Raw genomic sequence first — 24,949 nt, 5'->3', positions numbered from 1 at the left:
ACGATCCCTCAGTGTCCCCTCCCACTGTGCCCTGGGCAGCCCCGTCAGCCCACAGGCTGTTACCCCTCTATAAACTGGTGCCCATGGCCAAGCCAAGCTTGGCCAGCCTGGTACGGGACCTCGGTCATGGGAAGTGGGGGACGCTGTGTCCTCCCAAGCGTCTGCCTCCCCTGTGTGCCCCCCCTCTTCCAACCTTCTCACTGGAGACCCCAGGAAGGCACCCACGCCCCACCCCCACAAGCTACCAGAGTATCCCCACTCAGACCAGGCCGGTGCCTGCAGCTGAAGCAGAGACACCCCCCACTCAGCCCCCCCAGCCCCTGACGCCAGCCTGGGACGACCAGGGAGAGAGGTGGGGTGGGTCATCGGCCAAACCCTGGGCTGCACGGGCTGGCGCCAGTCTGGCACCACTGCTGTCCCGCCTCATTACCCAGCAGGCTGCAGGGAGGGTCCCTCCCATGCTCCGTGCCCCCCCCCACGCCATGCCCCCCCCCCCCAGGGGTCAGGGTCCCCAGGGGGAGAAGCTGAACAACGGCCCTTGGGCTCCAACCTCAACCTGCCCGGTCCCTCCATCTACAGGGTGAAAGAGGCCCTTCCCTGCTCAGCCTTGGAAATGGGGCTTCAGGCCCTGCTGCTGCGGACCCGAGCCCCACCTCCGGCCCCCAGGCTTCTGTGGAGGGGTCAGGGGCCTCACCTCAGCCCTCCAGGTGGGGCCGCCTGCCGAGGACCCAGGTGCCAACCAGAGATAGTATCTCAGCAGCTCTGCGGAGGCCCAGACATCCCAAGATCGATTTACATTCTTTGGTCTGGGTTTGCTGGAGCCAAGACGGGGTAGGGGTAGAGGGCCCCAAACCCACAGGATGGGCGGGCACGGCCTTGGCCGCCCCACCTGGGGTTTGCATCCACCTGATGCGGCAGCCACCAAGGAGAAGTGGGGTCAGCGAGGTGCCCTGCCGGCCTGGGCCTGGACCACCCTGGGCCCCGCCCCGCAAACACAGGCGCACTCAGCACCCCAGCGTGGGCAGGAACGCCCTCTGGGCTCACGTGTGGGGTTTGGTGACCTGCACGCGCACGTGCAATCTTGGGTGTGGCCCACACCCGTGGGCTCCCCGCACCTGCCCCACGGGACAAGGCCCTCCCAAGGGCTCCCCACCTCGCGCTCCGCACCCCAGACAGGCACGGCACGTGGCATCTGGCCACCATCTGACCAACTTCTGGTGCTGAACGGGTCTGGGCCCCTGGCCCTTCACGTGTCCACAGATCGCTGCCTCCAGGCCGGACATGAGGCCACACGTCCTTCCAGGGCCACACCTGCGCCCCCCACCCCCATGACTACACAGCGACCAGGCGACAGGGAGGGCTGAGAGCTCTTTATTGCTGTCACCACAGGTTTTACAGAGGACAGTGGGGGGCGGGTGGGGGGCCCTGTCTGGTCCTCACGTGCCCAGGAGCAGGCCGGAGAAGCTGGAGCCACTCTGGATCGTGAGGGCTGTCCCAGAGCCGTTGTCCACAAAGATGGAGGCGTACTGTCCAGCCTGCAGACACCCCACAGTGGATGTCACCACCCACGACACCCTCCTGCCCCGGGGGAGCGCATGGAGGGATGAAGCTCAAGCCCCAGCACACAGCACCCACCCCAGGGGTCATCTGGCCGATGTTCCGGGCCTCGGATCCCCCCCCTCCGGTGCAGCCCCCCCCCCCCCCGGCCTCACCTGCACCCACCCCAGGGGTCATCTGGCCGATGCTCCGGGCCTCGGATCCACCCCCCTCCGGTGCAGCCCCCCCCCCCCCCCCCCCCCCGGCCTCACCTGCACCCACCCCAGGGGTCATCTGGCCGATGCTCCGGGCCTCGGATCCACCCCCCTCCGGTGCAGCGCCCCCCTGGCCTCACCTGCACCCACCCCAGGGGTCATCTGGCCGATGCTCCGGGCCTCGGATCCACCCCCCTCCGGTGCAGCGCCCCCCTGGCCTCACCTGCACCCACCCCAGGGGTCATCTGGCCGATGCTCCGGGCCTCGGATCCACCCCCATCCCCGCCCTCCCCACCCCCCCCCCGGGGCAGCCCCCTGGCCTCACCTGCAAGTGCAACAGACCCTGGACTTGCATGGTGAAGACCCTGCCTCGGCTCTCCAGGCCCGAGATGGCCTCCAGGGACCTGAACAGGGCGCGCAGGACAGGGGTGAGGGCACAGCTGACTGCGGGGCCAGGACCCCACCCCCATACACAGCGCGGTCGACACTGGGGCACCACCCCCCGCGACCGCCCAGCATTCAGGGTGCCCCCTAGGAAGGCCCACTCACATGTGTCGATGACACAGGGACTCGATGCAGACGAGCGCCCGCACTGTGTCCCGAGCCCGCAGCCGTGGCCTGCCCTGCGGCTCCCTGTGGTCTGTGGAGACAGGGCCTGGCCTGCAACAGCCCTCAGGGAGGACGGAGCAGAGAGGGGCAGGGGGCTGGGACTGGGGGCCTTCAGGACGCACTGCCAGATGTAGGCCCAGGAGCGGCTGAGGGCTGGGGGAGGGTGGCCCTGAGTGAGACCCCCAGGGAGGTGGGGTTGCAGCAAAGGACCCAGGTCTGGGGGCCGGCCCCACTCACCCACGTGCAGGCTGGCAGAAAACTGGAAGATGGCGGTCACTGGGGCTGTGAACCGGCCCGAGGCCAGGCTCAAGCCGGACCCCCGCAGGAAGGCGCCCTGGGCAGTGGGCTGGAGGGATAGCAGGTGAACAGCCAGCTGCAGCGCCTGGGCCCTCATCTTGCACATCCAGCCTGGGGGAGGCGCCTGTGACCAACAGCCGCCACCCCAAGCAGGCCCCAGGTGGGCAAGGTGGGGGGTGACCTACGTGTCTATGCCCCTCTGGGCCCCTGGGCACAGGCTCCAGGCCCCAAGGGATGGATGAACCCTCAAGAGCCCCCACCTGGAAAGGTATCCCTGCCTCCCGGCCACCTTGGGTCCCCCCCAGTCATGGCACACGAGACCTGCTAACCCTGACCTAGGTCACCTCCCCCTGCATGTATGTGCTGGGTGCCTGTCCCAGGCTGGCTGTGAGCACCACCCCCGCAGTGGTGGGGAGCCCACCCAGCACCACGCACCCCGCTGGCCCGTGCTGGTACATGAGGAAGGCCTACAGCAGATGCCCCAAGAGGACCAGGGCCCCCCCGAGCCCCCGAGCCCACTCACAGCCTGGAAGCCACGCAGCTCCAGCAGTGTCCTCTCGTCCACCACTGTAGGGCCCTTCAGTCCACAGTGGAAGGCCTCAGCCACCAGCCACCTGCCTGTCCCTTCAGGCAGCAAGGGGCTCAGCAGCCCCAAGAACCGGCGCTCGGTGGCCTCTGCGGGGAAAAGGGTGAGGCAGCACCTCGGGGTCAGTGTGGGGTCACCCCCGGGGCCCCAGGCGGGAAGAGTCAGGGACAGGGGCCTCACCTTTCAGCATCTCCTGAAACTCTCGCAACAGGGCCTCCTGGTTGACTGCTGCACCGGGGGGGCCGGGGGGCCCAGGGGGCCCAGGAGGCCCTGGGGGGCCAGAGAGGCCTCGCTGCGGGGAGGCAGGAGCAAAGTGAGGGTCCTAGTTGGAGCCACAGCCACCCCTGCCCTGGGTTCAGACCCCGGGGCTCACCGACTTCTTGTCCCGGCCCCGGCACCGTCTCTTCGAGGCCCCATCATCTGGCCGCCGGACAAAGTTCAGCCATGTCATGTGGGCATCTGAGAACTCAGGCCCCAAGGCCTCAGGCGGCTGCAGGGCCAGGGAACAGGGCTAGTGAGCTGGCCACCGGGCCCTAATGAGTCCTGCCCTACTGCCCCCAGCGGACATCGGGGAACCTCAGGGCCCAGGCCACCTTGGGCAGGACTCAGGGTACACACAAGAAAAGTGGCAACGGGGCACCGCGGGCCACCCCTGGGGACCCAGACCAAGATGAGACACAGGACAAGGGCTCGGGGCCTGATATCCAGGCACCGTGGTCTGGGTTCTGTATTAGAGCGACCGTGTCCCCTCCCACTGGACCCTGTTCCCAAGCAGATGGGCACACCTGTGTATACACAAGACCAGCCCCACAAGTCCCAACAGAGGCCTGGCCCTGGCTGAGGTGGGCAGCAGTGAAGAGCAGCGAGTTCTCTGTGGGGCTTCTCGAGAGTCCCAGAGCCATGCGAAACCAGGGGGAGGACAGGCACAGGCCTTGCTTTGTGTTGGACATGAGTGTGTGAGCTGGTGGCCTTGGCCCCCCAGCCGGCCCTGCTGTTCAGGCTCTGACCCAGGCCACAGCTGGCCAGTCCACCTCACTGTTGGAGCGAGGTTTGGGCGAGAGCCACCACCATGGGGCTCGCAGAGTCCTGGCCGCTCTCTTCAGGCTGACCCAGGCAGGGCAAGCTGAGCAGTCCTGACCCGGGGTCCAGGCCGGCAGTCAGCCCTCAGTCCCTAGCATAGCAAGAGCCAGGCGCCCGGGGCAGGTGCCGCCTCCTGACCTGGGAAAGCCAGGGCCTCCTCTCCATAGACCAGGCCAAGTCTCTATCCTGGGGGGGATGGGAAGGGCAGGTAGGGTAGGGCACCTCCCACCCCTGGTCTGGGCTCCACCCAGAGAAGAGAAGGACACCAAGAACTTCAGAATGTCCAGGAGCGCCTGGGGGGCTCAGTCGGTTGAGCGTCCGACTTCGGCTCAGGTCATGATCTCGCGGTTCGTGAATTCAAGCCCCGCGTCGGGCTCTGTGCTGACAGCTCGGAGCCTGGAGCCTGCTTCGGATGCTGTGTCTCCCTCTCTCTGTCCCTCCCCCACTCATGCTCTGTCTCTGTCTCTCAAAAATAAATAAACATTAAAAAGATTAAAAAAAACAAAACAAAAAAAAAACTTTGGAATGTCCTGGTTCCTCGCATATCTGGTATCTGCCCGGTCCCCCGGCTGCCACCCACCCTGGCCACGCTTGAGGGACCCAGGAGCCCTGAGAGACCGGTACATCAGTGGCGTCTAGGGGCCAAGGGCTGCAGGAGCAGGGGACAAGTGGAAGATGAGCTCATCCCTAGCAAGAAGAGCAGGAGCTCCAGTGTCTGGGGAGGGCTGTCCGGGGCACGTGTCCCATGGCAGCCCCCCAACCCACAGAGACCACTCCTGGAATAGAGATTTTCCTGTTTGTCCCCAGGCTGACTCGTGCCAGGCAGGGCAGGGAACGACCACTAAGCACCTTCCCCTGGGTGACTGGCCGGAATCAGCCCCAGAAGCTGCGGGTAGCCCACTCTTCTCCGGCTCGGCCTGCCCGTCTGGCAAACGGGGCCCCGGGCTCCAACGGGCCGCGTGGGCTGAGCGCAGCCTGGCTGGCCGCCGCAGAGACGCCCTTGGGAGGCTGGAGGCCAGGATCAAAGGCGTGAGGGCTGGGGGGGTGGGGGACCTGTCCCAGCAACGGCCTCTCCCTTCCCAGTCCCGCGGCCCCCAGGTGGGCAGCTGCACAAAGCCACCAGGCCTGCTGGAGTCAGCTCCGAGACCCCCTCTGGAGATACAAGGTGCAGGAAAGGTGGAGGACCAGCGCTGAGGTGGGTGCGGGGAACTTTTGTCTCAGAGAGGACCCAGGGCCAGACTGGGGCCAGAGGGACTGCAATAACCAGGAACACAGCCTGTGCCAGAGGCCGGAGAGGGTGCTGGCCACGCAGTGAGCGATCAGGGTAAGGACCTCCAGGAAGCACAGGGTCCAGGCTAGCCTGGGCCTCTCCAGCCACTCAAGTTGTGGGGGACCTGGATTCCCAACGAGGAGTCTAGAACTCCTCCCCACCCACTCCTGAATTAGCAGTTACACCAAACGGCAGCGCGTGGAACCTAGGGCTTCAAAGGGTTTACTGTAACCCCTCTGGGAAGTCCCTCTCCTCCCCCGCCCCTTCCCCTGGGCCAGGGGGGCCCCATGGATGCCCCAGTAGCAGCTGCTGCAAATCGTGCCCAAAGTCCCACTTCGTGGGGACAGGATGGGGAGGCCTGCAGAGCCGGGGCCCCCCTGAAGTCTATAAATGGCGTGCACACCCGCACCCACGTGCAACCGGCCCGCATGTACCTTGGGGGAGCCTGGCAGCCCCTCGCTGTTGGACGCGGTGGCGGTGGGGTGCTCGGTGCGCTGGCCGGGCTGCCGTGGCCTCTTGGGCTCCCGCCGCGCCCTGATGCCCCCGAGGAGCACAAGCTGCAGCCAGAGGAGGGCTGCGGCAGCCCGGGCCCAGTGCATGGCGGCCAGCCCGCAGCTCCGGACCTCGGTGATGGCTCAGCGCTGCGGGTGGGGACAGCCCAGTGTGCTCATGGGGGCAGCAGCACAGCCGCACTCAGGGCCCCGGTGCAGGGACACGGCCCCAGGAGGCGCCTGGCTGCTGCCGGTGCATGTGCACACAGGGTGAGCTGGAGCAGCGGCGGGGCGGGCACGACGACGGCAGACTCGCTCCTGCTCCCTTAGGCTGGGGCCGGCGCCCGCCTCCCCTCACACGCGGCGCCCTGGCCGCCCGCGCCGCCGCCAAATAAAACCTCCCCTCCTCCCCGAAGCTCCAAGGGGGAGGGCTCACACTCGGCTGGTCCGCTGGCGCCCGGGGGCGTGGACGGGGCGTTAGCAGGGGCCGTGCCTCCCGCAGGCGCTCTGAGCCTTTGGAAACAGCCCCCACCCTTCCCCCCCCCCCCCCAGGGCTAACTCACCCTGGAAACTGTTAACACGAATTCACCCCACCTGCCTCCCAGCTCAGCTCCTGACACCTCACATCCAGCCCCTTCAGGGTGGTGGCCCAGGGTAGGGGAGCCCTCCATCAGGACCAACAGCCCCAACTGCCCTTCCTACGTATGACCCACCTCACTCGGGCCCCCCAAGCCCTCTACACAGCAACCCCTACCCCAAGGTCCCGGCGATGCCCCGAAGCCTGGCTCAGATCCCACTCCTGAGAAAGGCGGGACCCAGGAAGCAGGACAGCTGACCCACGAGGCTCCCAGCCTTGTCCTGGCAGTGGGCGCTGGCCCTCCACTAGCGGGGAGCCTGGCTAGTGAGGGGAGGGACTGACTGACCTCAGAGCAAAGGCACGGTGGGTGGCCCTGGCCGCCCCAACGTCCTTCTGCCCCCTCCTCTTCTTGGGGCACGAGGCCAACCCTTACTGCCTGAGGGGTTGCCCTCACCCAAACAGGCCTCTGTGCTTCTGATGGTCCTGAGCCAGCAGGGGAAAGGGAGCGGAGTCCCCAGGCCTTTGCACCCCAACCTGGAGGTCAGCACAAGTGTGAGCCCCTGGGTGGCCGTGTGGCGCCAGAGGAGCCGGTTTCCTCCACAGCTGTCCGCCCAAGGAGAGGGAGCTCGGGATCTCCCCTCAGCTGGACCTGAGCAACAGTGGGCGGGTCCCCAGGGAGAGCTGGGACCCATCCTGAACCACCTCCAGGGTGCACGCCGCGGGCAACGGGTCCGCCAGGGCCAGCGCAAGCCAACGAGCCGCACAGACTCACTCGCCGCGTGGTGAGGGCCTGCGTGGGGACCGAGGCTAGGACGGGTCAGAGCCATGGCTATAGCCCCCGCAGGAGCTGCTGCTTGCAGTCCGGCCTAGAGGAAGGTGGGGCACACCGGTCCTGGTGGAGGAGTCCTCCCCAGGCACCCCTCAACTTCCCGATGTCTGCCAGGAATGCTGAGGCGCCGAGACAAGCCTGGTGGGGAAGGTGTGAGGAGTGTCCGCCCAGGGTCATTCGTCCCCTCTGCTGGCTCAGGCAGAGATGGTCGGTCACCTCCAGGGACAACAGAGGCCGGCTCTGGTGAACCCTGAGCTCACGACTGGGAGCCTCAGGTCTCTTGGGTGTCCAGCTGGTGAGCTCCCAACGCCCGGGTCCCGAGGGGGGCGCCGCACTGCAGAAGATCCCCTTGTGCCCTGCCCCGTGGAACCCCAGATGTGCCCTGCACCCAACACCGGGTCAGGAAAGGTAGCCAAGAAGACTCCTCCTGAGCTGCCAGACCCCCCTTTGCAGGCTGGGAACCTGTGCTCCCATCAACTGCATCCTGACAGCTTGATCCTTCGAGGCTCAAAAGTGCGTCACTGGAGTGCCATCGGCAATGCGCCGTCTCTGGCTGCCGTGTGGACACTGCCAGCTGCACCAGCCTCCGGCACGGTCCTCCTAAAGGCAGGCCAACAGCAGAGGGCCTCTGAAGCAGGATGGGGGAGCCACATGGCAATGGGCCTCAGACAGGTCCAACCATGCCTGAACCATGAGCTCTGCTCCCATCCCTAGGCACCTTGAGAACAAGCAGGAAGCAGGAGCCACTTCCTCGGCCCACTGGTCCAGCAGTCGCAGCCAAGTCATGCTCTGCATGAGGTCACTGCCCCCTTAGACTTGGGTCCAGTGTCAGGGAAGTGTCCAGTGTCTCTGTTTTCAGTGCCCCCTCCCCCACATCCCATGGGTCCTCCCAGGGCCCAGCGCCCCCAGTGAGCACGGGAGCTGCCGGGAACCACCATAGGGACCCTGCTCTCCAGCGTCCACGCCTCACTGCCGCAGACATCAACTGCCTGCACAGGGGAGGCTCAGGCCAGCTGCCACACAGCCACAGCCCACATGCTGGGTGCCGTCCCTACAACGGGCTGCCTGAAGTCATGCCCTTGGCACCAGGAGGGCCGCTCCAGCCTCAGCCCAGACCTGTCGGCTGCCTGGGAAGTTTCTTGGGGGAGAAATAAATGTCGGGTATGCCCTTCTCTGGGACCACAGGGCACACCTCCGGGACTGTTTCACTGGCGTCCATACAGGACCAGTTTTTTGGGGGGGCTTCTCCCCCTGGATCCAGAGACTTCACAGCACGGCTTACTCTCAGGGGTTCAGCCGGGCCAGCTGGGGAAGCACACGTCCAATGGGTGGCCTAAGGGGGTCCAACTGCCCTCCACCGGGGACCCCACACAAGAACGAGGGGCCAGCGATTCCTCCGAGAGGGAGCAACACGTGTAGCCCCACAGGACAAGTTCATCTTTGTTTCTTAATTTTTATTTATTTTAAGCAATCTCTACACCCAACGCGGGACTCAAACTCACAACCCCGAGATTAAGAGTCGCACGTTCTTCCGACTGAGCCAGCCAGGTGCCCAAGTGCATCTTTTATCTCGGGTCACTTCAGACAGCACACCGCCTTGGACCCTTGGTGAAGGCTCTGTACTGCACCGATCTACCTCTACTACTGACAAAGGGTTTTTGATAGTTGAGATTTCACATACAGCAAAGAAATAACCCGCGTCGAGTAAAATGTTTGCTAAGCCATCTACCTCCTCAAAAACCTCAGGAAACACTAAGTGTTTGATCAGATGCCCACCTCCACAGACGCACCCTTGAGCCAGGTGTGGACAGAAGGCAAGGCCCGGCATCCAGCACAGCAGAGCCTCGCCACTGCCCAGCGCCGCCCACACAGGGACCCAGGCCCAGCAGCATTGCCACCAGGGCCCGCCGTTATTCCTGGGGCACCACCGAGCTGCAGATACGGCAGCTCCAGCCCCCCCACCCCTCACAGGCCCAACCGCTGGCCTGCCCATGCATGGGCTAGCGGCTAGCCTGGCACCGGGCTGAGACGGACTTGCATTTCCGCCAACAGAGACTCAAACGGCACAAAATTTAGGAACAAAGATATAATGAAAGATTTTTTTTCACACGAGTGGGTTAAATACACACAAGTGGTAAATTATAGGGCAATTTTAAATAAACTGATCAAAACCCAAAGTCGAAGATGTACAAGTGCATGGCTGCACCTGAAGCCCCCTCTGGCCTCTGGAGTGAAATCACAGCACCTCAGCCCATGACTCACAGACATAGTGCTTCCAAATAACGTGCAAGGGAAACGATCAAGCAGGCGCTTAACGGAAGACATCAGCGACCCAGGGAGCCTGCTTAACCCCACCAGCCCCGCCCGCAACTCAGGCCAGTCCTCCCGGGGCAGCCTTCACCTCCTCTGGATGCCCAGTTGCGTGTGGTCTTCTAGGGGAAGAGCCCACACTGGACGGGGAGCAGCTGTGAAAAGGAACACAGGAGCCTATCTTCAGGGTACACCCAAGATCTGGGCCAAGTGTGAGGGGAGCCTGTCAGGTGCAGAACTCCATGGGGCTGCTGGGGTCAGAGGAAATGTCCTGTGGGTACCAAAGGTCACCCCTGCAGTAGCCAGGAACCTGGAGGTGGCAGTGGGGAGCCCAGCCTGGCATAGGTGTGGAGGAAAGTGGGGGGGGGGGGGGGGGTAAAGTGAAAGCAGCCTTCGGGACCGCAGAGACCGCAGAGGACAGGGTGGCTCTTTGAACAAAGGACGCCACCTTGTGGTCAGACATCAAGCGGATGTGGAATTTCAACTTCAGCAAAACAAGAACCCACTTTCCCAGGAAGGATTGCTTCTTTCCAAGAGAATGCAAACACGTTTCAAACGCTGAGGCCAAACCCCCACGTCTCCTGGACCCCCGTCCGTGGCCGTCCTTGGCCAGCCCCTGGGCCCCCTGGCCAGGCCCCTGGGCCCTCTGGCCAGGCACAGCTGTGGGAACTGCTCCTGCCTGGTGAGCCAGGGCTCCACTGGACCAAGAATTGCACGCAGAGTATTTGCTAATCGAGTTTTTGTATTTTTAAGTGACCAAATCTAGTAAAATGAAAAACAAGTTTACTAAAACAGGTCCGAAAGACGATACAGGAGATTAAGCTATAAAACCAAAGCATGAGGTCCCTCCTCGACACCCAAGCTCCATGGTTCCCAACAGACCCCAGGGCGAGGACAGGGAGCTGAGAATCTTGCACCTCCTCTAAATCCAAATTACACGCTTTGGTTTTTGTTTTCCTTTTAAAGGTTTTTAAAAAGCTAACCCCAGAAGTCAGGCAGGTCCACCCTGCGCCTGGCGGCACGTCCAGCCAGCCCATGGCGAGCTCGGGAGCGGTGCCCTCGGTTCGACCACCTCTGCCGGCTGTGGCGCGGGGCTCACTCCTGCGCTATGCTTCTCAGCACGTACTTGACCGTGTAGGCGAAGGCTGCAAACCCAACTATAACAAACAAGTTCGCCAGGGCGCCGCCCAGGAGTCCGTGGTGCCGGTTGGCCTGCTGGAGGCCCGCGAGGTGCGGCCCGGCCCCCGGCGCGTGCCCGTTGAGGAGCTGAAGCCCATTCTGACCGTGGTGTGTTTCCCCGTCTGGAACCACATCTGGTAAGGGGAGAGCCTGGGGTCGGCTACTGAGTTCATCTTGAGCTTTCTGTTTTTGTTTTATTTCCTAAGATAAAAACAGAAAGGAACAAGGCTTGGTCTAAACAAACTGCTTCCTTTAGGACAAGGGAGGGTCCTAAGATCCACCACAAAGATCCTGCCTGGGAGGCCAGTGGTCACCGGCCCGACACTCACCCTCGGAAGCGGGAGGCGCTCTTAACTCTGTTTAACAGACGAGGGGACCCAGGGACTCGTCAAAAACACCAAGCCTGCGCCTCTCAGGGCCTAGACTGAGCAGGTCCAAGCGACACAGAATCACTGTGGCCTCGACCTGGGTGCAGCCTACCCTGCTCCAGAGCGAAGATGAGGGTACACGCCAGCCCCTCTTGGCAGGCCCTTCCCCACAGCCCAGCAGCCCACCCGAGGAGCCCTGCGCCCTGAGGAGGGGGGCAGGGCTGCACCTGCCAGTCAGCACCTACAGGTGCGTGTGAGAACAGGCGCCCTGCGTGCTGTGTGTGTGCAGCAAAGGGACACACAGCAGCACAGTTCTCTCTCTGGAAGAATCAAATCTGGAAGTGCTCCTGGCGAGGGCATCGCAAAACGGACCGCCAGCATCTGTGCCTTACCTCCACGACTTCAGGGAATAATTCACAGAAGACTTTGTCTTTTAAATTAAACACTAAACTTTGTGCAGCCAGCTGTCTTTTCTAGGAAGAAACAGAAGGGAAATATCAGCCTGAAGATTAATTTCAACTCTTTCAAATTCTACACACATCTTATCCTCAAAAGCTGTTGTCTTCGTGTTGCTGAAAGCACTCGATAAACTTGCCGTTCACCACAAACTAATTCAGCCTCATCAAGGCTTATTCGTCTTTCACTATCAGCAATTAACGACACGAAACTTAGTTCCCACTTAGACAATAAGAAAATAAAGACCAGTCGACAAGGACCAGACACCGTGCTGTCCCTGGAGGGAAGCCCGGCCTGCTCTTCCCACTGCCGAGGACATGAGCGGGAGCCCCCCAACATGCGAACCGTGCGCTCTCCACCCCTCACCGTGAAGTCCGACGTCTCTATACTGCCCAGGGTGGGGCCCTTCTCCACCATGAAGCTAAGGAGCCCAGTCAGGATGGTGGAGACGGACCAGGCCGGGTTCCACGTGTCTGGGTGGAAATCCGTGATGGAAAGACACAGCCTGCAAGACAGGGACCCCCTCAACAGAGCTCACACACTCGTCATGACCACATTCACACTTGAGAAGCACGGCAGAAATGCCTTACCTTGTATTGCACTTAAATCTTCCATTGGGTGTTATCATATAAATACTAGGAGGTTTAAAAGGAAATTCTCTGGGAAAAACTAGTTTTCCGTGGTAATAGCCACCTATAGCAAAACAGAGAAAGAGCCTTGTCACGGTCTACAGTGCACCCCCTGTGGGGGCAGCCCCAGGCACCAAGCTCCGCTCCAGCCCTCAGGCTGGTGCCACGACCCTCAGTCTCCCACTCTGCCCCCACCCTGCCAGCGCCGCCCCCCTCATCCCGGGCCCAGCGGCTGACCACCCCTGGGACACGAGCATCTTGCTGGCAGTCTCACTGGGGGCTCATGACCACAAATCAAGAGTGGCCCTTGCCCCACATGCACAACCCTGCTCACCCTTCCCGGGCCCCCTGTCACTGAGAACAGAGCCTCAGAGGAAAAGCCGTACCCAGCTCCTCACTGGGTCCTCTCGCCCACCCCTGAGCAGGTCGGCTGAGGTCACCCCTATTCCAGACCCCTCCCCCGCACTCCTGGTCTCTCCTTCTCCACCGAATGACACCCTGCAGCAACCAACTGCCATCATGTGATTCTCCCATCTTAGAAAAACAAAAACCAGGGGCGCCTGGGTGGCTCAGCCGGTTAAGCATCTGACTCCGGCCCAGGTCACGGTATCACAATTCGTGGGCCTGAGCCCTGCATCGGGCTCTGTGCTGACAATGTGGAGCCTGCATGGGATTCTCCGTCTCCCCCTGTCCCTGCCTCTCCCCAACTCGTGCTGGGTCTTTGTCTCTCACAAATGAATGTTTAAAAAACAACAACAACAACAACAACAACACACCTGACCCCACCTCACTCCCCCTCCTGCCAGCTACTCACCCTCCTTTATGTAAAACCCCTTGAGAGCTACATCCAGGTCCACCCTGCCGAGGCTCCTGCCCCCACCGCGGTCCCCCAAATCCGACACGGAGGTCAGCAGAGCCCGCCCTGTACCTCGCAACCACGCCCCCTGCCTCCTTGGGCGCCACCCCACCTTGGCTCCCCACTCCCGTCCCACTGCCCCGAGCACCGGCCGCTGGCTCCTCTGGTGCCCTCCCTGACCACTCACACTTCTGGGTCCTCAGGCTCACGTGACACGGGGATATCTCCAACTGGCACCTGCACCTGGCCCTCTGGGGCTCCTCCCCCCACTGCTGACCCACGGGCCGACCATCCGGGCGACACTGCCCGGACAGGTCCAAGACACAATACCCATTTCCCTCGAACAGCAACTCCCCCCTCTTAGCCGCTCACACCAAAATCTGGGAGGTCCCGCTGCCTCCCTGCCCCCACCACGGCCATCACCTCCCACGTCCTCCACCAGCAAGCCCTGTTGGCCACGCCTCCAAACTGATCCAAACTGCTCACTCGGGATGACCTCGCGGGCCTCAAGGCTCTGGCCCCTGCCCACGCAGCTCACGGTCCCACGGGCTACCTCACCTCACACCCTTCTCTCGGGGCTGCACCTGGGAGCCTACCGGAAACGCAAAGCCCCGGGCCCACTGCAGGCAGGCGACACGGGACGTGACTTGACCGGACACCCAGTGATGTGTGTGCACGTGCGTGCTTGCGCAGCGAGGCTTCAGGAGTGCCGCCCTGTCCTCCACCCGGGCCCCCTGCCGTCCCCAGCACCCTGGGTGGGGCCCCACCTCAAGGACCGGGACGCACCACACACGTCTGCTCTCACGCCACTCGGGTCGGGCCTCCCCACGTCTCGTACGGGTCGTGGCGCCCCGGCCGCCTCACGTGAGTGCCGTCTCCCACTCCAAGCTCTGCCAGGACTGGAGGGATGACGTGAGCGAGCGTCCCCCGTGAGGCCGACTCAACAGCCAGACGGGCCCCGAGCGAGAAACTAGCACTATGAACCACACTCAAGGCACAGTCGGCCGAAATCGCTGAGAAAAGCCCAACTGGAAGATAAGCAAGAGATACAAACAGGCGCTTTTCTCAAGAGGAAGCAGGCTCGGCCGACGTGCGCTTGGAGCCGGCCGCTCAGGAAACGGCCCCGCCCGCAGCTCAGCGGAGGGCAGGTGGGCAGCAGGATGCGGCCCGCGTCATGCGGCGAGCGCGGGAACGTCAACACCCACACTGACCCGGCAGCCCCGCCTCCTGCGTCCACCCGACAGAGACACGCAGGTGAAAGCCGGCCAACGCCGGCTCACCCTCCGAGGGAAGGGCTCGCCCCGCAGGAGCCGCGCAGAGAGGCAACCGGCTGCCGCGCAAACCGGGGAAGCAACCTCAAGGCGGGCGGCGCGCGCCGGACCGCAGACGCACGCAACCCCCCCCCCCCCCCCCCCCGGCCAGACGTGCAGCGTCAAGCGTACGAGACGAACTCCGGGAGGGTCTGTGGGGGAGGCTCGTCCTGAGAGGTAAGGAGGCAAAGCAGGGGACGTGGGAGGGCGGAGCCTCACCCAGGGGTCAAGCCCTTGGGGAGCGCAGAGAAGAAGCGCACGCACCCCCCACGCCAGCAGCTCCCACATCCTTCATTCCAAGCGTCCACAGGCCGACGAGCGAAGGGCACAGCCCTGACCGAGCCCCGGGGGCGGAAACCCCAGAGAGCACGGTGGCCCTGGAGAGAGGCCAGGGAGGACCGCGCCCGGGAAGGGACGATGTTGTACCACGCACCTCCTCCACTGAACTGCTTCTGCAACTCCGTTGCAACAACAACAAAAGATCCGTGGGCCACCGCGGTGCCAAGCAGCTCCTGGGTTCTCTGTTCCACTGACCCGCATTTCCCTCCACACTCGGCTGACCGAAGCTCAGGCATCTCAAAGCCAGGCAGACTGACTCCTCCCACTCTGTTCTTGTTTCAACTGCTCTGGGTCCTCTGCCTTTCCGTGTACGTTTTACAGTAAAAATCTCAGAATAAATTTGTGTACGTCTACAAAAAGCTGTGCCAGGACTTTGACAGGATTGGGTAAAATCCACAGATCGATTCAGGGAGAATCTTCAGCAACGCCTGTACCAGCGGGAAGCCACTTCTGAACCGTCAGGATCGGTGTGCCTGGAATCGGCCAGGAGTAGCGTGGGCGCAGAGCCCAGAGCAAGGACAGGGTCGGTGGTCAACCAATGCTGAGCCGAACGGACATGGCCAGGGTGCAGAGCCATGAGAGACTGAGAAGGAGGGGTCGGAACATCCAGAAGCCAGAGAAGGAGCAAGTGTGGAGGAAGGAGCCCACACCATCAAAGTCCACAGAACCCCAGACACCGAGGCCGGAGAGCCATCCCTCCGGTTGACAATTCAGGGGGCCCCTCATCGACCCTGAGGAGAATGGTCAGCAGAAGGCAGGGCTACAGAGTGCAGAGTGCGGCCCTGAGCGCAAGAGAGGATGCGCAGCAGGGGAAGAGACAGGAGCAGGTGCTGAGGGGCAAGAGGGAGGCAGGCAGTGGAGGGAGAGAAGGCTAAGGAGGGAGAGAGAAAGAAGAAAGAAGGGGAAGGAGGAACAGCAGGAAAAGCTGGTCTCTGAGGAGACAGCCTGAAGGCCATGACCAGCAGGGAGATACACAGGGCAGGACCACACATAAAGAAGCCCTGGTGACAGGGCTGGGTCTGGGGGTTGGGGGTGGGGGTGGGGGTGGGGTCTCCTGCGGTCCCAAGCCCGGCAGCCTCCACTCGGGGCCTGCCCTTTCCTCCCCCTGCCACCTCCACCCCTGTCCAGGTTCACTTCCAGCAGCAACAGGCCTGGTTACAAAATTACTAAATGTTCACAATTTTTTGGAAAAATATTAAAACTATTAAAAAAAAACCTTAAAATCCCACTTGTGAGAAAGAAAACATGCTCATTCCTAGTTTGTTAGAAACACACATGTATTTAACAAGTTTTTTTTTTTTTTTAATGTTTATTCTTTTTGAGAGAAGGAAAGATGGAGTGCAAGTGGGGAAAGGGCAGAGAGAGAGGGAGACACAGAATCCGAAGCAGCTCCAGGCTCTGAGTTGTCAGCACAGAGCCCGACGCGGGGCTCGAACTCACGGACCGTGAGATCATGACCCGAGCCGAAGCTGGACACTTAACCAACTGAGCCACCCAGGAGCCTCCTTAACAAGCATTTTAATTATGACCTGTCCAGGCTGCCCTGAAGCCCATCTGCCGCTGCTTTTCTAGGAACCCCACCACAAGCCCATCAAGCCCACACCCCGCTGCTGGACACTAGGGCGGCCCCCAGTGTGACACTATTAACACACCCACCCTACAGAAAGGCTTCTGCACCTGTTTCCCCAGGACACGTCTTCCCAGAACAGAGACTCCTGTGTCAAAGGAGAGTCCTCATAAGGCTGGTGACACACGTGCCAAACCACCTTCAAGAGAGCCAGGCCAGTTCCACTATTAACCACCCACCCACACCCACAGCTTTCCCCTCATGGTCCAGAGCAGTGGGTCTCGAATGTGCTTCTCCAGCAGCCGGACTCTTTTCCAGTGAAATCTTACGCAAAACCCCCATGTGGAGGCAGATGCCACTCAAAGTGAGGACCCAGTGGCTGGAGAGCTGAAGGTACAGCCCGGCCACAGCTCTGCCCTGGGCTTGCCCCACCACGGCTCATCCCTCGACCTGGCCTGAACCCTGAGGCTGGTGCCAGGCTCCCTGTAGGCCCCCGACCCGCTGACTGAAAAATCCCAGGTCTACTTTGTAAATGACACCAGAGGACACTGGGCAGCATCACCAGGTCAGCCCCGGCAGAACAAGGAGAGCAGAGGTGCCCGGCTGTGCCAGGGCAGACCCTGCACCCTCCCCGTGAGCCTCGGGGCCCCATCCACACGAAGGGGCTACCACGTGGCTCAGAGGGCTCGGCAGGGCGAGTGCTCGATAACCACGGCTTTCTTTCCCGACAACATTCGTGCGGGTCTGAACACAGCAGGAGAAAATGGCTGCACTGCACGGCTTACCAGGTCTGTCTTCCGGCTCCGGCCCCACTCACGTCAGAGCCTGGGTAACCTCTGAGACTCACAGAAAGCCCCTGAAGACTAAACCGCTTTAGGATCTGAAGTAACGAGGACAGACTCCAAGCAAGTGCAATGTTACTAACGGACATGCAGACTGGAGCGTGAGTCACAGACACGAAGTGCCGGACAGGAGAGGTCTGTTCAGAAGACAAAAAGGTCTCTTGTTCCCCTCGCTCAGATTGAAGACTCACTTACCTTCATAAGGAGTCATCTCTGGGCCTCGGACCACATAGTGCCTGAGGGAGAGAAGAAAATGAGCTGGCTTTAGGGACGGCAAACACTCCGAGTTCTGAGTCCCTCCGCGGCCGGGGTGTGGGGTCCAGCCGAAACCAGACGTGCGAACATCCCAGGTGAACTTGCGCTGCGGTCTACGCGCTCCTAACGGGGTCTTAGGAACCGTATCTTTCACGTCCTCCACAAAATACTTTCGTGCCTGCAACACCTAAGAAACTAACACTCTCTAACCATGAAAGTCCACTAACAAATTTTCAAATGCTAATTTCACACACATTCTTGAGATGCACTTAGAAACTTGCACTTCTCAGTGTGCCCAAATATCACGAAGTAGGCCAAGCAGGGAACAGCAGGTGACACGAGGTGGCTCTGTGTCCCCCAGTGTTGATGTTCTAGAAGAAGCAGACGTGTGACCTCAGAGCAGCTGGCCTCACGCAGGAGAACAGGGATAGCCTGTAACTGTCACTGAAGTCCTCACACAGAGCCCAAGCCCAGGTGGACCCACGTGCTTCAGACCACGAGCGGCGGCACTCACAGATTCCACTGTCCCGTGCAAATAAGGAGCTTCGGCCGCATGTCAAGAGGTGTGTGGACTTAAGCATTTTCAAACAGAAGAGACAAGCACAAAAGAGAACGTAGAGCCAATCAGACATAGCTGTTAGCACGTCACTAAGCATCCCTTCGGAAACCCCTCTTCCCACAAATGCCACTTGAACGTCGTGGATGAAACACATGCCAGCTGATATGTTTTACTCCGCAAACACTGCCATCCTGTGTTGGTGGACCAGGAACAAGCCTCAGAGCTTAAGCACGTGACACACCCAGGAACGTGGCCTTAATTTGTCACTGCTCCCAATTCCGGGGTCCAGTTTGGGAACACTGGGTAGGGGCAGCGAGCAAGAGCAGAGAGCCCAGCAGCCTGAGTGGCCAAGCAGCACGGCACTCGGGGGACACCCCCAGCAGGTGACAGAGCCCAGCCAGCAGGCCGGACACGACCGTCCCCAGCCAGTCTGGGAACTGGATTCCAGAGTGGGGAGAGGGGCTCACCACCCTGATGCAACATAAACTGTTTATGCCAACGATACAACATGGATCGTGCTAGAAGGAAGCCAGCCTCCCTGCTGGGGGTCTGGAGCACTGGGAGGTGCCGGGCAGAGGCACATGACCTGCTCCAACTGGAAATCTTGCGTCCTGGGTCTCTGATAGGCTTCCCTGGGGGACAGCACCTCATGTGTGTGGTCACAGCAGGGCTGGGGGGGCTCGTGTCGGTCTCCTATGGACTCCGACTCCAGCGCACTGTCTGTCCCTTTGCTAATTTTGCTGGTTTTCCATGGAAACAAATCTCAGCGATCGATCCTCCTTGTGAATGACTGAACCTGGAGATCTGAACTCACAGGCAGAGAGAGGCTCCCCAAACAACGAGGACGACCCTGCGGCTGCTGTGGGAGCTGTCCCTCCATCTGCCAATTCAGGGGGCCGGGGAAGCTCTGTTGTAACCCCAAAGCCTCAGTCCCGCGCGGCCCTTTTCACCCTGAAAACCCTCCCTCACCTGCCAGAGCAGCCCCTCCTCCCCAAGCTGAGGAAGGTAGATCCAGAACCCGTGAACACCTGTCCAAACACCTGTCCGATCTAAAGAACAGCTTTTAACTCAGTTAAATTCCTTTTCTCTGGACAAAATACCCTTCACACAGAAAATGCTTACTATCTCAACCCTACACTTTACTTCCCACAGAACCGATAAATCTGGTAAGGGCAGCATTTCTGTAGAAGCACGTAACCTCCTAAGGCCACACCTGAGCACAGCCTGAAAGTCACTATGAAGCGAGTGTGCGTGAGGCTCAGAGCCTGTTACGTCGGCCAGGGCTACCAAGCACTTGCCCCAGCCAGCGCCAGGAACCCAAGCATCAGGGCCCCTGACCCTCTGTCACAAACTCTCTAAGACAGGACAGGCCACTCTACAGCACCAAGACGCAAAGAGCAAAAGGAGAGTCTAGAAATGCAACTTCTCCACCAACAGCCGTGAGACCTATGCCGTGCCCCGAAGCCTTCCCTATGGATCCCACAGACCCACCCGAGAGGCGCTCCCCAGCGTGCTCTCTCCAGACCCAGGGGATAGAGGTCAAGGAAGACCCCATGGTGGCCCCAGCCGCCGCCCATCAGGAAGACAACCAGGCCTCATCCGTAGGCCTCAGCCTGCCCGCATCTGAAAGCGGTACAGACAGAGGCACCCTTCCCAATGCCACGACAGGACAGGAGCACCAGGGCCTCCCCATCAAGCGAGCAGAGAACCCAGGTGACAGTCGGCGTGGGGTGAATGGTCAACATGGAGCCTTACCATTCAAGGATATTGGAAGGGAGGGGCTCAGCACAGATGTAAGGCACCGGGTCCTTCTTAATGCGAAGATAGTCCTGTTTCAGCCTCTGGGTCGCTGTCGTCGGAGCTCTTTTATTGCTGCTGCTGCTCATCTAGGGAAAGCAAACGTCTGTTTCCAAAGAACGAGAGACACGCCCTGCCTCCTCAGCCACAGACAGCTTCAACAGTCCCACGAGGTTAAGCCCAGCCACCCAGAAGCCAGGCCTGCGGGCTGTCCTGACTTGCCGCCCACCCCCACACCAGCAGGACTCGACGAGTCTCCTTGGGGGTCTGCCCCCCACAACCTTCGTTTATGTGACACCAGGTCAAAGATAAAAAACGAAACAAAACCAAAGCCCCGCTTCCGTCCTCAAAGAAACTACCCGGGAGAAAGCCCTCGAATTTAAAGGGTCCTAAGGACCGGTGTGCTGAGGCCAGCATGGCCTGGTGCTGCTGCGCTCTGGGCTAATGAAATGTTTACACCACAGAAATCAGGATGCACCCCAAACCAGCCCCCAACAAAAGCCTGTTGTTAAACATTTTCCAACATATCTACTACTGCTCAAAAGTCAATGGGAAGACGGGGGACCTGGGTGGCTCAGTCGGTTAAGCATCTGACCCTAGATTCGTCTCAGGTCATGATCCCACGGTGTGAGCCCCACTTAGGATTCTCTCTCTCTGTGTGCCCCTCCCCCACCTGCATGAGTGCCGTCTCACAAAATTACTTTAAAAAAAAGTAACTGAAAAACAAAATGGATGGGAGGAACAGGGGAGACTGGAGAAAGATGGGGGGCCCTGAAAGTCTGACATTCACACTGGGAAGAGGCAAAAGGAGCACCCTCCTGATCAGAGCTAAGGACACAGGTAGAGGCTTCAGACAGCATCACGGGTCCAGGGAAGGGCACTGGGCCACTGTGTAAGGAGCCACAGCACAGTAAATGGTGGCTGACAAGGCTGACCAGGGAGGCAAGGCCACGCAGCCAATAGCACTGCAGAAAGTTTTTAGGTCCAAGTCTTAAGAGAGACCAGCTTTTCTGTTGGATCACTTGGGACAGGTTAGCAGAGCTTGAAGGGGACAGCATGAGACAGATGAGATGGCACGGGAGGGACCGGACAGCACTGAAGGCTGAGGACCAGGAGTGAGGTCGCAGCCATCATTCACGAGAAGAAACGGCCTGGCTCAGGGGGTGGGGGGGGTGGAGCCCGGGACACCTCAGTGATGCTCGGAGGCAGAGGGGAGTGATGGTGAGAGAGAAGACAGAGCTCCCCACCCTCACAGGCATTGGAGCAGCTCAGCCTGATGTGCTCTGCATGCAGAAGTTTCCCCTAAGACAGCAAGGCAAAAAAGTTCTGCTGCTAAAAATAAAGTGTGAAAGCTGCCAGTCTAAAATATGATAGAGACAGAGGACACATGGGGGTATGCGGGAATGGGAAGGGACAGCAGCTTCCAGGCTAGAGTGGTGGCAGATCGAAGCCATGCCTGTCCTGCTCTCCTCCACGCCACTGACGCTGCCACTCAGCCATCTCAGGCCATCTTGCCAGCACACTGGACATCAGCGGCCAGGATCTCGACCCTGACCTCCAGCCTGCACAAACCTGAAGTCAAACAAACCTCCGCCCCCCATCATCTCCACCTCAGGGCCTTTGCTTGCTCATTTCCCTGGCAACAGCCACAGCTCCTTCCGATCCGTCAGGTCAGAGGTCTCTGGACTCCTGCCCCTTTGCTGGCTCGATTCCCCTCAGAGCACTAAACCCACTGCACTACAGCCGGGGCTTGGTGTGCTTCCCACACCCCAGGGCCTGCAGAGCAGTCCTCCTGCACACGTCATTGCCCACCCTTTCCTCCTGTTCCCACTCCACTCACCCTAATGCAGGGTCGTACTACCTCTCCCATCAAGCACCACCAGACTCGCCACTGGCCCCCCCCCCAGCTTCCAGTCTCCCCTTTTCAGTCCACCCCGTACACTTAAATCAGATTAACTTTCTCCACCCACAGTTCTGATCATAGCATTTCAAGATCTCCCCACAGCCAAACAGACTGAACTGCAACACCTCCCCCTTCCTGCCAAGCCCCCGACAAAGAAGCCCAGCGAGCCCTCCTAGTGTCTGACTCCCAACCCCCTCCTCACCCTAACCCTACGGCTGTCTCTCAGCCTGGTCTCCACTGGCAGAAAACCCACCTGTGCCCTTCCTGGCCTAGCTCAAAAGCTAAGTCCCTCAAGAGCCTCCCTCATTTCCCTAGTCAAATGCCCCCACAGGCCTCCCTGCGACCCAGCTCCACACCACACAGGTGCCTCCCAGGCGCCAGCAGGAGCAGGAGCAGGCTGCAGCCAGCCTGGGAAGGGAGTGCTCTCCCGCGCAGCACTGCCCCCAAGCTCCTGGCCAAGCCAAAGGGGCCAGGTGGCTCACCTCACCGGAAGCAGAACCGCCACACTGGACTTGTTGGGTGTCTTTTACATGTTCACCCTATGGCTCAGTCGGTTGAGCGTCCGACTTCCACTCAGGTCAGGATCTCGCAGTTTGTGAGTTCGAGCCCCGTGTCGGGCTCTGTGCTGCCAGCTCAGAGCCTGGAGCCTGTTTCAGATTCTGTGTCTCCCTCTCTGTGCCCCTTCCCCGCTCATGCTCTGTCTCTGTCTCTCAAAAATGAATAAACATTAAAAAAATTTTTAAATGTTCACCCTAAAATTAACACTCTGTAATACGCAAAAAATTCCCTGGGCAATTCAAATACCACCGTGTTTGTGCGTAATTATGTGGCAAGGCTGGGTGCTTAATGAAGCTTACAGGACAGACACACAAAATAAATAGATCCTGCCTGGTCAGTCACAAACTTTTCGCTCTTTCTTGCTCTCAGAGGTATCAACTTTTTTTTTTAATTCATTTATTGTTGAGAGAAAGAGAAAGCACAAGTGCAGGAGGGGCAGAGAGAGGTGGAGAGAGAGAGAGTATCCCCAGCAGGCCCCACACTGTCAGCGCAGAGCCCGATGCGGGGCTTGAACCCACAAACTGAAAGATCATGACCTGAGCCAAAGTCGGGCGCTTAACCACCCAGATGCCCCTCGCATACTCTTTATTTTTTTTTTCAACTTTTTTTTTTTTTGGGGGGGGGGACAGAGAGAGACAGAGCATGAACGGGGGAGGGGCAGAGAGAGAGGGAGACACAGAATCGGAAGCAGGCTCCAGGCTCCGAGCCATCAGCCCAGAGCCTGACGCGGGGCTCGAACTCAACGGACCGCGAGATCGTGACCTGGCTGAAGTCGGACGCTTAACCGACTGCGCCACCCAGGCGCCCCAAAAGCATACTCTTTAAAGTCACATTTATGATTCAACTACTCAGTTCAGGACAAAGAAAAAGCTCCCTGAGGACCCCTCCTTCGCCTCACTCAGTGCCCTCAGGGGCCCCTCTGGTCTACGGCACCTGCACAGACCCGTGAAGCAGGTCTCAGGTTCCCTGCAAATCCCCACAGATGGGGAACACGAAAAGCGTTATGCTAAAAGAAAAAGGGTGCAGCATGAAAACAAACGTCAGGAGTAAAGTGTCAGCACACGGGAGGTAAGGGAGCGCTGCCTGAACCAACGCCCGGCAGGCCACGAGTCCCGCCAGCCTCACACGGACACACCTGTCATCTGCCCAGCACCCAAACACCCTGCTCCTCTCTTCTCCGCACCTCTCTCCCACTCTGAGTAAGCGTAATTCAGGTGACAAAGTGGCATGAGACCTTGGCCCGACCGACCAGAAGGGCACGTGACACTCCCAAGCCCGAGCCTTTCACGGAAGTCTCTCCTTTCTCCACCGGGATTGCTTCGCAGGCTGGACAGGGGCCCAGGGCCGGTGGAGACAGTCCCACTACCCCTCAGGCACCTGCCACACAGGTCAACACTTCAGAAAACAGCAGACTGCTGACTGCAAGCCCGAGGCACCATGCCTCAAGCCTACACAGCAAGTGTTCCAATGACGCTTTCTACTAAAGCCGGACTACACCAAGTCTCACTGACCTGGAACAAACACAGTACCCACCTGGCCCATCGCTGCGCTGTGTTCTTACGCACTTAGCAGCTCTACTCCCACTAGGCTTTACCCCTCTTTGGCTGTTCCATGCCTGGGCCCAGAAAGCGGCTGGGAACCGGACTTGAACTAAATACAGACCAGCTAGGTGGCATCCAGTGAAAAAGGAGCTACAAGTTCACGTCTCTCGAAGCTGAGAGGGTGCAGGTGACCGGCAGAGGTGGAAAGTGGGCCGGCACAGACGAGGAACTGGCCCAGGGCCCAACGTGAGCGCTAGTCGGCAAGGCCCACGGTGGAGCCAGCCGACTGGAGCTTCCCAGTCTTACGGCCTGGATTTTCTCTCAGCTACTACCCCAAGAGGCATAACCCTAAGGACACTCATTCCTGCTGGAATTTACGAAACAGTTTGGGTACTGATTACGGGTGAAGCGGCGGGCTCGATGGCAGCCACCCCAACACCAATTCCCGGGATACGTTTACAAACCAAGATCTATGCCGGCTACTCCTGGAGGTGCCCGCAAGCGTGCCACTAACAGGAGGGCCTTCCGTGGGAGCCCCAGCCGCGAGGCCAACCAAATCCCCAAAGCTGGCCGCAGGACCACCCCGGCCCGGAGCCCCGGGCGCCCCGCCGTAACCGACCTCAGGTTCCGCGCACGGAAGCTCCAGGCCCGGGCCCCTCGAACGGCAGATCGAACGGCGACAAGCCTCGCGGCGGCCCCGTACGCTCCGCGCGGGCCGGTTCCAGCGGGGCGGACGCGCGGCCGAAGCCCCGGTTCAGGCCCGCGCCGCTCGCTCACCTCTCCCCGTCGCCGCGCGTGGGCCGCCGCCGCGCTCAGGCTCGCCGTGGTCGAGACCGGAGCAGGGAAGGAAGAGCGTGGCCCGCGCCGGAGAGCCTCACCGCGCCGGGAGCGAGCCCACCGCACCGCTGCAGCGCCTGCGCCTCCGCCACCGCCACCGCCGCCGCCGCCTAAGCTTGCAAGATGGCCGTTCACGGGGCGGGCGGGGGAACT

General features: G+C 60.7%; 2 protein-coding genes across 5 annotated transcripts; both read right to left on the bottom strand.

The window, feature by feature from the left end:
* Positions 1-1,355: 1,355 nt before the first annotated feature.
* On the bottom strand, positions 1,356-6,525 carry C1QTNF12 (C1q and TNF related 12). 2 transcript variants are annotated; one of them, XM_058719492.1, is made up of 8 exons: positions 6,028-6,525; positions 3,617-3,733; positions 3,424-3,535; positions 3,181-3,332; positions 2,598-2,781; positions 2,301-2,391; positions 2,077-2,155; positions 1,356-1,535 (listed from the first exon to the last, which is right to left on the bottom strand). In XM_058719492.1, exons 1-8 carry the CDS (start codon positions 6,190-6,192, stop codon positions 1,437-1,439), a joined length of 999 nt encoding a protein of 332 aa, XP_058575475.1. In that variant the 5' UTR covers positions 6,193-6,525; the 3' UTR covers positions 1,356-1,436. The 2 variants fall into 2 exon arrangements, with proteins under 2 accessions (XP_058575475.1, XP_058575476.1); XM_058719493.1 differs by having other exon boundaries at positions 2,598-2,706; positions 6,028-6,519.
* A 3,036-nt stretch (positions 6,526-9,561) lies between these two features.
* Positions 9,562-24,933, bottom strand: UBE2J2 (ubiquitin conjugating enzyme E2 J2). Of its 3 annotated transcripts, none has more exons than XM_058719487.1 (7): positions 24,737-24,933; positions 19,916-20,046; positions 17,542-17,582; positions 12,394-12,496; positions 12,170-12,308; positions 11,740-11,820; positions 9,562-11,180 (listed from the first exon to the last, which is right to left on the bottom strand). In XM_058719487.1, exons 2-7 carry the CDS (start codon positions 20,044-20,046, stop codon positions 10,896-10,898), a joined length of 780 nt encoding a protein of 259 aa, XP_058575470.1. In that variant the 5' UTR covers positions 24,737-24,933; the 3' UTR covers positions 9,562-10,895. The 3 variants fall into 3 exon arrangements, with proteins under 3 accessions (XP_058575470.1, XP_058575472.1, XP_058575471.1); XM_058719489.1 differs by lacking the exon at positions 24,737-24,933 and adding an exon at positions 24,579-24,725; XM_058719488.1 differs by lacking the exon at positions 24,737-24,933 and adding an exon at positions 24,424-24,572.
* Between the last annotated feature and the right edge of the window lie 16 nt (positions 24,934-24,949).

Source organism: Neofelis nebulosa, chromosome 2, assembly GCF_028018385.1.
Source record: "Neofelis nebulosa isolate mNeoNeb1 chromosome 2, mNeoNeb1.pri, whole genome shotgun sequence".
NCBI classification, from domain to species: Eukaryota; Metazoa; Chordata; class Mammalia; order Carnivora; family Felidae; genus Neofelis; species Neofelis nebulosa.
Note: the sequence above shows the minus strand (reverse complement) of the source record. Positions and strands in the feature narration are given on the sequence as shown.

Excerpts from the sequence above, each read along its gene's own strand:
- C1QTNF12 (XM_058719492.1), bottom strand. The coding sequence starts at position 6,192 with ATGCACTGGGCCCGGGCTGCCGCAGCCCTCCTCTGGCTGCAGCTTGTG. Across the intron at positions 3,333-3,423 it reads GTTTCAGGAGATGCTGAAAG|AGGCCACCGAGCGCCGGTTC; the intron begins GTGAGGCCCCTG and ends TTTTCCCCGCAG. Across the intron at positions 2,156-2,300 it reads TCCCTGTGTCATCGACACAT|GTCCCTGGAGGCCATCTCGG; the intron begins GTGAGTGGGCCT and ends CGCCCTGTTCAG.
- UBE2J2 (XM_058719487.1), bottom strand. The coding sequence starts at position 20,046 with ATGAGCAGCAGCAGCAATAAAAGAGCTCCGACGACAGCGACCCAGAGG. Across the intron at positions 17,583-19,915 it reads CCTTCCAATATCCTTGAATG|GCACTATGTGGTCCGAGGCC; the intron begins GTAAGGCTCCAT and ends TCTCTCCCTCAG. Across the intron at positions 12,309-12,393 it reads AGATTTAAGTGCAATACAAG|GCTGTGTCTTTCCATCACGG; the intron begins GTAAGGCATTTC and ends CCTGTCTTGCAG.